Source organism: Chlorocebus sabaeus, chromosome 10 (assembly GCF_047675955.1).
Source record: "Chlorocebus sabaeus isolate Y175 chromosome 10, mChlSab1.0.hap1, whole genome shotgun sequence".
Classification (NCBI taxonomy): domain Eukaryota; kingdom Metazoa; phylum Chordata; class Mammalia; order Primates; family Cercopithecidae; genus Chlorocebus; species Chlorocebus sabaeus.
The window spans coordinates 47658810-47671040 of record NC_132913.1 but is presented as its reverse complement, the minus strand read 5'-3'; the positions used below and the strand labels follow the sequence as shown (position 1 = coordinate 47671040).

Here is a 12231-nt window from a genome sequence, read left to right as displayed (position 1 = left end):
CCTAGAATAGTCTTGTGGCCCGGGGTAGGTGGTGGGTGCGAGGAACAGAACCCAGGTGTCCGGACTCCAGCTTTGTTGGGCATTAAATCATTTTCCTTCCCCTGTGAAAAAAATTACCGGGCGATGGGAAGTGAGAGATTAATCAGATTTCCTCTTTTCCCTTATTTCCCCTCCCCCTTACGAAGATAAAAACTCGGGAAAGCAGAAGAGGTGCCCGCCCTGCAGTTCTTAAGCTGGGTCTCCCCCTATTCCCCCTCCACCCTCACTCCCACTCCCATTTCCCCACCCCCGACACAAAGCGATCTGGACTCCCAGGGCTTCCGCCAGTCCAACCGCGAGCCTAGGAGGTGAGGAGTGGTTAAAACTCAGCCCTCACCTCCGCGGGTCCCGGGCTCGGCGTCGCCCAGGCCCCGCCCCCCGCCCGCCCTTCCCCCACGGCCTCGGAACGCCAGCCCCTCTCCTCTCTCCCATTCGGGCGCACCCACCCCAGATGCCGCCTGGCACCGAGCGCAGCCGCCGCTGCCGCACTTTCCACTTGTATTGATCACCTCTCAGCCCCGCGCAGCCAGCTTCCCCGAGCGGACCGCGGCCAGCGCGCCAGCCCTTGGCAGCCTCGGAGCAGTCGGGCTCCGGGAGGAAACTCCTTGGGAGCGCCCTGTCCGGGGTGCCCTCTGCGCTCTGCAGTGTCTTTCTTTCTGCCTGGGAGGAGGAGGAGGAGGAGGAGGAGGAAGAGGAGGAGGAGGAGGAAGAGGAGGAGGAGGAGGAGGACGTCTGGTCCCGGCTGGGAGGTGGAGCAGCGGCAGCAGCAGCCGCCGCCGCCGCCGCCGCCGCCGCCGCCGGAAAGGGAGAGGCAGGAGAGCCCGAGACTTGGAAACCCCAAAGTGTCCGCGACCCTGCACGGCAGGCTCCCTTCCAGCTTCATGGGCAAAGTGTGGAAACAGCAGATGTACCCTCAGTACGCCACCTACTATTACCCCCAGTATCTGCAAGCCAAGGTAAAGGGGCACCGCGGGGAGATGACGGCCGGAGGAGGGGGTCCGGGGGTGCGCGCGGGGTCGGGCCCGGGGAGGGGCGCGCAGCGAGCCCCCGCCGCCCCCGGGCGGAGTTGCTGGAAGGTTGCTAACTATAGCGCTGGCCTGGGCAGAGCCGGGCGGCGCGCGGGGCGGCGGCTTCCCTGGGAGCGGAGTGCGGGGATCGGGTTACAGAAAGGCGCGGGGGGAGAGACTAGACAGGAAAGAGCCACCAGCCCCTTCCTGGCCCGGCCAGCGGGGAGGGTCGCGGGGCCGAGCGGCGCCCCTCGCCGAGCCCTGGCCGGCCGGCCGCCGTCGCCTGGCGTCCGCGTCTGGATCCGCTGGTGGCCCGGCTTTTCGACCCTTTCTCCAAGGGCCTCGCCCTGTAAGCTGTAACTCTTTGCTCCCCTCGCCGTGACGCGGAGCCTCCCGCCCCCCAGGGACGCCCCTCCACCTCCCGCGCGCGCGGCGACTGGGGCTGGAGGGGCGGCGGGGCCGGGACATTTTCCTCCCCGCCTCCGGCCCTGCGCGCCCGCCCCTCGCCTCTGATCTTTGTGCGGTGTGGCACTTCACCTGGTTACTGATTTCTACTTTTACGCTGGTGTTTTGGGTAGAAAAGTGGCCAAAGTTCACTCGCGTTCATTGATGTCCCTTCTAATCTCTAGAGGTTTTGCAAAGGAGGTACAATGGGCAGATTTCAGTGCAGAGAAAGAAGTGACTTCGTATTTGGTTAAAAAAGAAACAAAAACAAAACTAGCTTATATGTTTGCCACAGATCGATTTCCAATGTTGCTTTTTAAAAAGTGACCTCGGCACACTCTGGGTAACAACATCTGATGACATGTAGTCATACAAATTGCGCCTGGCTTTCTAGGGACCCTAGGTACTTTGTTAGTGGGCCTATCTTATTTTTACAATAAGAATTTGATGCCTCCCGAACTCATTTAAAAAAAATTGTTTGGGCCATGAAGACTGGAAATTTCACTGCTTTGGAAGCAGCCGCCAGAATTTGGGAGGGTGGAAGTTGGACGCAGCGGCCTTCTTCAGCCATTAACATCTATCACAACTCCGGGTGCCCTTCTAGATCACAAAAGTATCAGGTATGGATGCAGTGTCCCAACTTTCTTTGGGAGGTTGTAATCACGCTCTGCTTGCTGGTAGTTGGGCATTTCCGGCCTGGTACAAAGAATCTCTGATTCAGCCTTTTCTTTCTTAGAATGTGTGTGGTCCACGTTTTCATGTACTTACGACATAGCCCTGTATTTGTCTACGTAAAAAGGACACTTGTCAGTATCGAGACCAGAAATGTCCTAGCACTCCAGGGCCTCATTTTCACTTCACCCAATTCCCACTCCACTTTGGGTCATCAGAAAGCAGCAAAATGGTAGCAGCAAGGATACCCCTTATTCATCTCTGTGTAGTTTTCACAGTATTTGTTTTAGGAACTTGCAGGAGATGCTAGTTTTCTGTGAGCTACATGGAAGGTGTTCAAAGAAATTTTGTGGCATAATCAATGCACTGCCTTTTAGATGTCTTATATATTTAATGCACTTGTTTAAATTATGCAGCATTGGGTGGCTAAAGGACAGCTTATTCAACACTTAACAATATGAATAATAAATATACCCACTCAGGTGAAGAAGAAGAAAAGCCGTGTTTCTACAGGCACATTTACCTTAGTAATTTTTATATACCATTAGTAAGTTAGAAACCAAGTCCATACCATTTAATGTAGCTAATGCAATGCCATTTGGCTTTTTTGCCCTGTAAATAATTGAAGAGAGAGACAAACGGCAAGAGCCTGCTCTAGTAATTAGGGTCGGATCCCAGAAAGCTTTACGGCCCATTTTCTGAAAGTGTGCTTCCTGCATAAAGCATTTAATATTGATTTGTGTTGCGGTAAATGACATTCTCAAAACATATTTTGCTATTTCTACAATTAAATCTGAAATCCTATTATTCCGAATTCCTTTGTTTCTGGAGAAAGGTATACATACTCACTTGACCTATATAACATGGTATTAAAGTTTGGTAATTAAGTCTAAATTCCCTGTTGTACAAGTATCTTGATTATCTCAGAAGGGGACAGCTTCTAAAAATGGCACGTGACTAGATGCAAATTTTAGGTAAGCAGAGTTCAGAAAAGGTAGCCCCTTTTTTTTCTCTCCCTTATGTATCTGTTGGTAGCATGGTAGTAGTGTTGAGTCATTTAAAAAAAAAAATAGACTTTGGTTTGTAGTTAGTTTGAAAACAAGTGTTGCCTAATCTTCCTAAAGAGTTAATAAACTCTCTTAGGATCTGCTGTCTGTCACGATTCTTGCCTCTGTGTGTTCTTTAACCTTCCTAAAATATGGGATAGAAAACATCACTCTGTTGAAAGTACAGTGATGTGTTTGCTAGGCAGAGTTGTTTTGAAATTTCTGTTTGGAAGCTATATCAAACACTGAAGAATGGCATGGCCATCTCAAAAGTGATATCTAATTTGTGCTCAAGAGATAGATGTGATTTTCTCAAATCTGATTCTTTTAATTAGAAGGAATAGATAATACCAGGTAAAATGGAACTTAACAGTTTGTTTTGTTATTGTACCTTTAAAAGTTATATATGTCAAACCATTCTTCTTGTTTTAGTGATCCAGTCTATTTTTGTAAATTTATTTTGTAATTTTCCCCATAAAAACATACTAGTTACTTCCACATTTTATTAATTAAAAAAAAAATACCATCTGTTGGGCTATATTGGAGCAAATGACCATATTGGTATACTTTGTGCTTTGACAGAAAGAAAAAAAAACATTAGAAAAAGTACTATATCTCCATGAAACATAAAATAAACTTGAGGGTACTATGGAAGAGCAGGACATGAGTGGAAATGAATGCGACTGTATAATATTCATAATACTTTGGTGTACACTTACATAAATTTCAGTAACCTGATTTCACATGCTGTTGGGTTTTTTTGTATTTCCCAGTGAGGATGGTCTTATCACAGCAGGTTCTTTTTTATCAGCTGACACATTCATTCTGAAATGTAGTTTGATGTAGTTTTGTAAACATAACCACATGTCGTCCTAAAGAATTTTCTCAATTTTAAAATGACCTATGCTGTATTATATTAAATTTAATATCCACCTTTTAGCTACATAGAAAAAAGATGTTGATAATCTAACATATTTTAACTTAAAGATTTGTATGTACACATTTTCAACCAGTGGCTGCATTAATTTCACTTATTGTAAAAGCAACCCTTGAGTTATGGTCGGTTTATTTCAAAGATACTAAGACATACATTATTGCCAGTGCATGAATGTAAATAGTTACGGGCATTGAAATACTCTATTTCTTTTGAAGAAAGGGAAGTACAAAATTTTCTTTCCATGATTAGTTAGCTACATATTTTGTACCAACTAAAAGCAATTTGATACAGTTGTAATCTTTATTCACATAGTTCTAAGAATATATTTCTATAAAATATATGGAAAGCTTGATTTTTTTAAGTTTTTGTGTATAATGAAGTATTGTTTTCCACACTAAATAAATGTCTACACAAAAGATATGTTTATTTCTAAAACAAAACATAATTTTGTTTTTACACCATTTTTACATAAGTTTATGACACAGAATATATCTGAGCCTAGCTTCAGAATCTGAAAATAATGAATGATATAATTTATTCTATTAATAAAGGCTACTAGAACAAAGCAGTTTTTCTGCATTGAACTTTTGCATGCATTTTTGGTTTAATTCCTTAACTCTTACTTAGTTATAGCCAAATGAATATTGATTGTATCAATCTGTTTCTCCAGAAATTAGGAGTCCTGATTTGATACATAAAACTGTTGCGTCTAATTAAGTGGAAGTACACAGGCATAATATTGAGACATGGTGCCCTTCGTATCATAAGAAGTAACCACATTTATGAGGTAAATAGAGTTTGCTTAAAATATGTCAGTTTGGTAATGCAGTATTTTACACTGATGAATCAACCTCATTTCCTTAAGTGAGTGGGGTATTATGTATGACTATCTGGAAGTGGTTTTGGAAGGCTGAAGGACATGTAACTGTTATAACGAAGATGCATTGTAATGCAACAGTGTAGCACCCTTCTCTTCCAATAACTATTTCTTTTGAATTTCCCATACAACCTTTTTTTTTTTTCCCCTTATACTGGGAGCCAAATCTTAAATTTCTTGAAGGGAAAAGGAAAAGATAGGTGAACTAGGAGAGTATTCAATCATTGAGTATCAGTATAACTATATATACCTTACATCTTTGGCAATCTTGGCTTTGAATTTTAATTCAGATATGGGGAATTTCCATGTAATATACTTTCAGGAAAAGAATTTTTACTGATATGTTGCTCTGACTTTGTATTTTGCTTAATGGTTTATTGAAACCATTTTGGCATCTAGCTTTTGAATTGGGACAGTGAAGTTTTATCCTATTTATTGGAATATTATAGAAACAATAGATTATTATAGAAATAAGAGTATGTCAAGTTACTCTCGAGTGGAAATGTTTATGCAATCTAAAATAGCTTATTTTAAAGAAATGTAGTAATGACATGTCAGTTATTCAAATGCAGCACCATAACATTTGGTATAAAACCAAACCAAATATTCAAAAGTTGAACGTCAGCTTGGGGATTTTATGTGGGATGAATTTAAATGTTCTGTTTTCTATGCTGTTTTATTTTATTTATTTATTTTTGAGACAGAGTCTTGCTCTGTTGCCCAGTCTGGAGTGGAGTGGCACGATCTCGGTTCACCACAACCTCTGCCTCCCGGGTTCAAGCGATTCTGCTACCTCAGCCTCCCGAGTAGCTGGGACTAGAGGCGTGTACCACAATTCCTCACTAATTTTTGTATTTTTAGTAGAGATGGGGTTTCACTACCTTGGCCAGGCTGGTCTTGAACTCCTGACCTCGTGATCTGCCTGCCGCAGCCTCCCAAAATGCTGGGATTGCAGGCGTGAGCCACCGCGCCCGGCCTCTGCTGTTTTATTTTAACAAATAAATAGTGAAACCTGATGGAATTCAGCTGTGCCACACAAGAGGCAGCACTTGGACGATGGAGGTCTACCATAGGTAGTTTGGTTAGGTGATACAGAGCAAAATGTCATTTTAGAACAAACAGTGTGTGTTGAACACACATACAAATTTGAGTACATATGCAAATTTGATAATAGAAACAAAGCATTTCTTAGTCTGGTAGATATGAGGTCAACAGAAGAGTGTAGAGAGGATGGTAATAGCTAAGCCAACCACAAACTGAACATATATCTCCCATAATCTAATTCCTTAATGCATCTAGTCTCCTTAACGAAATTATGTGAATATTTTAATTTTTCAGACAAGCACTGGAAAGTAAGAATGTCAAAATGATGAGAGAAAAACAAAAAGGAGAGAGAAAAAATCAACATCTGAAGCTCCTAGGGGAGAAAAATGTATAAAATTAAGCATTGTCATTCTCTCCCTATGTTGTCTCTTAACTAATTTTTAAGTGGATGCATTTTAGAAGATGGAGAATATGTTGGATGTTGAATATGAAAACCTAGATTCTAAAAGTGAGGTTGGATGCTGATATGAACAGTTAACTTGCATGTAGAGCTGGCACTGTAAACATGCTAAATCAATGTTGATGGGTGATTTCCTACATTCGCTGTAATATCCGTGTTCTGGATTAGGTAAAGTTTTAAGCTGGTAGTTTGTTGTAAAATTGCTGAGGCTCATGATGAAGGACTAAAATATTAGCCAATCAGTTGTATTTACTGAGTGACCCCAGTACATCATTCTTTGCACTTGACACTGGGAAAGTTTAGAGAGTGGAACATCTGGTACCTGCTCTCCAGCACCTCACAAGCTACCAGGGAGGACAGAATAGACACAATACAAGAAATAAGCACAGTATATTTACAAAGTAGTACACCCATGAAAGCAGCACACCAGCTGGTGTCCTGGGTTTGAGTGACCGAGAAGGCACTAAGATATATGTAGGATTAAACACTTTGCCATGTCTTTTGCCAGAAAATGTAAAGTGCTAATAAATGCTACATTAAACCTGGGAATTTTAGAAAGAAATAGGGCTTGAAATGAATAAATGAATTTTTTACTTGATTATCAGCATTGTTTTGCATTTTTTTCTGCTGTACTTAGAATTTTAAACGTATAATATTTTTTGTACTTTATGTTAACTCCTCCTCAACGTTTCATATTCAATTAATTTATTTCATTCTATTATTTTTCTAGTTTATGCTTACAAATGTGCTGTTAAGCCAACCTATTAGAGGTGTGGCAGGTTGGAAATGTAGTCCTTACATGATGACACAGTGGTTATACAGAAGTATAACTTTGATTGTTTTGAACCATTTGAAATAATGTTTATTTCTCTGATTAGCTTTGCTCTGGCAAAGGGGAGGAAATAAGTTTGGGGTTTGTAATGCTGCTAATTAGATCATTGCTTGCCTGCAATCTACACATTGATAATGTGTCTAATGTGGGCTGGCATTTCTTCAGAAAATAAAATGTTAAAAAATTATTCCTGGTCTTTAGTGGATATCTCTTTATCTGGTCATCAGCCAGCTTTAATTCTTTCAAAATATTCACGCTGCAACTAGATCCAAGTGCTTCAGGAGTCCTGTTGTCCTCCACTTGGCCTCAGTGTGGCCCCTGGAATCCATTCCTCAGGCTACCCATTGAACAACATGTGCTATGCAGTTGGGCTGCTGGGTCCCAGATAAACAGTGATTTCAGGGAAAGGTTTTGTGCAACAAAATGAGATCATTTCATAGATGTCATAAATATTTTCACTGGTCCTGAAGGAAAAATGCATCATCTTCCCAGACGCATTTCACACAATACTAGAGGTGTTTCTTCTACAAGTTGAAAAACCGAATACTTAGAATGGCAGAATTGGATGGACACATCATAGAATGCCATGCTCTGAACTTGAGTTTATTGGGCCGGGGGTCGGGGGTGGCGGACAGGGAATTGAATTGCCAAAACAGAATTTTATATTATGAGCTTATATTTATATTATCCTCAAATAATGCTATACTATTTCCCCTGCTAAATGCTTTTTAAACGTGATGATTTCGAGTTGCAATTGGGAGTATATTTGAACTGGAGAACCCCTAAACTCTCCCTTACCAGTAGAATTACAATGAAAATTTTCACAGTTTATATAATAAAGTCTCAGATAAAATATTTAGTCATTAGGAAAAGTAAATTATATTGAAATTTGTAATATCGTCAACTTTACCTTTGTCTTCTCAACAACAATTTCATTTCATCATCCAACAGGTTTTTGACAAATGCAGACATTTATAAAAAGAAAAATTTGCCAGAAAAATGTATTTTCAAGTCACTAACTGAAATACTCCCACGACCCTCTTTCCCTCCTACAAAGCACAGTTCTGATTAATTTCATTGTTTCTAAAATGACATTCTTTTAAAAAGGTGCTTAATCTCAGCCTCTTTTCAGGTTTCATTCCACATGATCACTTGCATACTTCTATTTAAAAAACAATAAACACAGAAAGAATTACCTATCAGAGAATGGGCTACTAGATGATGTTTTTCTCATGCTCTGTGTGATTTGTTCAAAAATTGGGTATACCTTAACTTGTAAGTGAGTTGCATTTCCAACAATTTTATTCCAAACAGTTAGCTTGTCATTTGGTTATTTAAAACTTCAAATTCATTTCATAAATAAATAGTTATACTTAATGATATGGTCCCCAGCGAACCTATGAGAGTCTGTAAAAGTAACCCACTTTATAATTCACATATAGTTCTCTACTAATACTGCCATTGAACCAAATCACCACATCAGATGTTTCTTGGAGAGAGGGGTGAGTTTTCAGAGTTAGATTTCCAGGAACCCGTCTTTGCTTTCTTTGGGTGAGTGGGAAGACAGGGTTCTTCTACAATCTTTCAACAAGGCTTTGAGCTTTTATGACAGGGGAGGGGTTTCAGCTTGTGAAGTCAGCTTGTGAAGTCACAGGGATCAGGGAGTTTGTGCTGGAGCTTCCTCTGGGGGTCCCCTGAGAGCCCTCTTCACTTCTAGACCCACTCACCTGTTTTCTTGTGCTGGCCTCAGAGATAAACTCGTTCCCTTTTCCCCTTAATTAAAATAAAATCTTTTCCTTTTTAAGAGCCAAGGGTTCCTAGTAGTGCTTCTCATGCTGAGTTTACCACTACTAGATTACTACAGCTCACAGCTTTTCTTTACTCTCCTTTAGCCCTGAATCAAGCAAACATCTCTTGAGGCTGGTAACCAGAAGGAAGCAAAAAGACAAAGTAAAAATTCTATCTATCTTTTCCACTTCTCTTTTTACCTTTTCTTGGTTCGTTGATGCTTCATAACTCTTTAGGGAATCCCCAGACCCCACACACCTCCTTGAGAATCCGATGATGGCGTAGTTTTTTTTTTTTTTTTTTTTTTTTTTTTTGAGACAGAGTCTCGCTCTGTCGCCCAGGCTGGAGTGCAGTGGCCGGATCTCAGCTCACTGCAAGCTCCGCCTCCCGGGTTTATGCCATTCTCCTGCCTCAGCCTCCCGAGTAGCTGGGACTACAGGCGCCTGCCACCACGCCCCGCTAATTTTTTGTATTTTTAGTAGGGACGGGATTTCCCCATGTTGGCCAGGATGGTCTCTATCTCCTGACCTCGTGATCTGCCCGCCTCGGCCTCCCAAAGTGCTGGAATTACAGGCGTGAGCCACCGCGCCCGGCCGATGGCGTACATTTTCATTAACCTCAAATGTTTACCTAGGCCGGGCTCGGTGGCTCACGCCTGTAATCCCAGCACTTTGGGAGGCCGAGGCGGGCGGATCACAAGGTCAGGAGATCGAGACCATGGTGAAACCCCGTCTCTACTAAAAAATAGAAAAAAAATTAGCCGGGCGCAGTGGCGGGCGCCTGTAGTCCCAGCTACTCGGGAGGCTGAGGTAGGAGAATGGCGTGAACCCGGGAGGCGGAGCTTGCAGTGAGCCGAGATTGCGCCACTGCACTCCAGCCTGGGCGACAGAGCGAGACCCCGTCTCAAAAAAAAAAAAAAAAAAAAAAAAAAAAAGGTTTACCTAGAATCAGCCTGTGGAGCACAGGTTAAGAGCCTTGCCCAGGGTGGGAAGCAGTGGCTATGCCTATAATTCCATCACTTTGGGAGGCCGATAGGGGAGGATTGCTTGAAGCCAAGAATTCCAGACCAGCCTGGACAACATAATGAGACACCGTCTCTGTGTGTGGGGGGGGGGGGGGGGGAAGAATCTTGTCCTGGAAGGAAGACAAAGACGGAACAAATCTATGCTTAAGAGGATGAATCAGATCAGACCAGAGATCGCTTCATGTTTTTTTCTGCGTTGTAGCTCAACAGACTCTGATGAAGAGCTGCACAAAAGCCAGTGTCCTTCAGAGTGGGGTTGGGTGGCGTGAAGTCCATACCCCTATCCAGCAAGGGTTTGAACAGTTTCACAGTGTGTTTACTTTCTCTCTTCTCCTCCACTCCTGCTCTCCAATTTTCTTGTTGTACTTTTAGAGTTAAGCCACTCTGTACTGACTTCTGTCCACTAACAGGTGTGTGTGATCGTGGTAGATGCACCAGTGTGACCATCGTATAAGCTACTCCCACTCCATCTGCCGGAATCAGGGGCCAAGTGGGTCTGACGTAATTTGGCTAAAAAATCTTTACTACTTCTTAATGCTGTAGACTATGATTAAGAATTTGTAACAACAGTTGCCCCAGATTTGGGTTTTCTTTTCTGATTCCTTATCCAATTTTATATGGAAATTTTAAATAAAATTGTATTTGGTAATGTATAAGTGTGTTATGAAACCATAGACATGATGTAATACTTTGAACAAAAGTACATAATTAGCATAATAGAAAGTATTTTTATGGTAAATGTATACTCCTAATGAGATTGAAACTTAAATATGATAAAGTCAAATAGCAAGCGGTTTACATTTTTTTCTTAACCCATACTAAAATTTAAAATTACATATAACCATTTTTTCTACTTTTTGAATACTAGTTATTCTTTACCTTAAAAAATAATCAAAAAGTTGTGTTTTTATATTGGCAAAAACCTAAAAACAGATTTGTTTCTTATTTGGTAGTAGTTTCTCAGACTTTTAAGTTTAGCAGCAGAAATGTTTAACCTTGATTTTGTTTCCTTTTTTTTTAAGAGAGATTATTTTTTAACCTACAAATAGGATTTAAAATGACAGTGGGTGATATCTGGTGTTCTTTTCTACCTCTCTATCTCTGTCACAAAATTCAAATTCATGTTTCAGCAGTACAGGATGTTCTTCAGTACACATCCTTTGAGCCTTCAAAATTTGATTTGACTGTGTGGTCTGACGATAGCATGTTGAGATAAGTACATTGTGATAGTAATCTGTGCCTGAGCCCTAATGAGCATCTGCTTTCTAGGGCGCCACAACAGCACCTTTCTTTGTTTCCTCTTCCTTTGCTTCTTTGATTTGAATCTTGTTACATCCTGCAAATGGGTCATTTTTGTTTGTTTTTCAGTATGCAAATCCTCCTATCTCCCTTTTTTAGGGAAAAAGAAACCAGATATTTTAAATATAAATGAATGCACAGGGAATTTTAAAGGAGTCTTCAGGAAGTGCACAGCTATAGTTCTATTAGCAAATCAGACATATTATTCTAAAAATCATCTAGTTAATTTGATACAGATGGAACTACCTGGTCAGTTTAATTAAATTCAATAATTACTTACTGTGCAGGCATGGTATTAGGCCCTGAAAGGTGCAATATGTAATTAAAACATAGTGTGCATCATCATAATGCGCAGTGGAATAATTTTGTTTATTTAAAACTTCCATAGTGCACAGATTTTAAATCTATAGGTTGATATACTCATGTAATAACCACTGAGGTGATGATATAATATTTACAGAACCAGACAGCATCCTTAGTTGTACCCACTAAACATAACTACTAGTGTGACTTCTATCTTTGTTGGTTGGTTGTATCCATTCTTGTACATCATAAAGATGAAACCATATTGTATATATCCTTTTCTGTCTGGCCTCCTTAGCTCATTATTATTTTGTTTTGAGTCATTGATGTTATGTGTGCAATTGGTTCTCTTTTTAATGCTATGTGTATTCCATTACAGGATATATTGTATCAAAATTTATTTATTCATTCTATTATTAATGGGCATTTGGATTATTTCAATTTAAGACTATTTTGAAT

The 12231-nt window shown here is 41.0% G+C and overlaps 1 protein-coding gene across 5 annotated transcripts in view; it reads left to right on the top strand.

The window, feature by feature from the left end:
- Positions 1-488: 488 nt before the first annotated feature.
- Positions 489-12231, top strand: part of RBMS1 (RNA binding motif single stranded interacting protein 1) — a 217182-nt gene continuing 205439 nt past the window's right edge. For 2 of the 5 annotated variants that reach the window (XM_007965129.3, XM_007965128.3), the window contains exon 1: positions 489-995. In XM_007965129.3, coding sequence (XP_007963320.1) covers positions 921-995 — 75 coding nt within the window. In that variant the 5' untranslated portion in view covers positions 489-920. The remainder of the gene's footprint in view (positions 996-12231) is intronic. The other 3 variants (XM_007965126.3, XM_007965127.3, XM_007965125.3) reach the window with 2 other exon arrangements.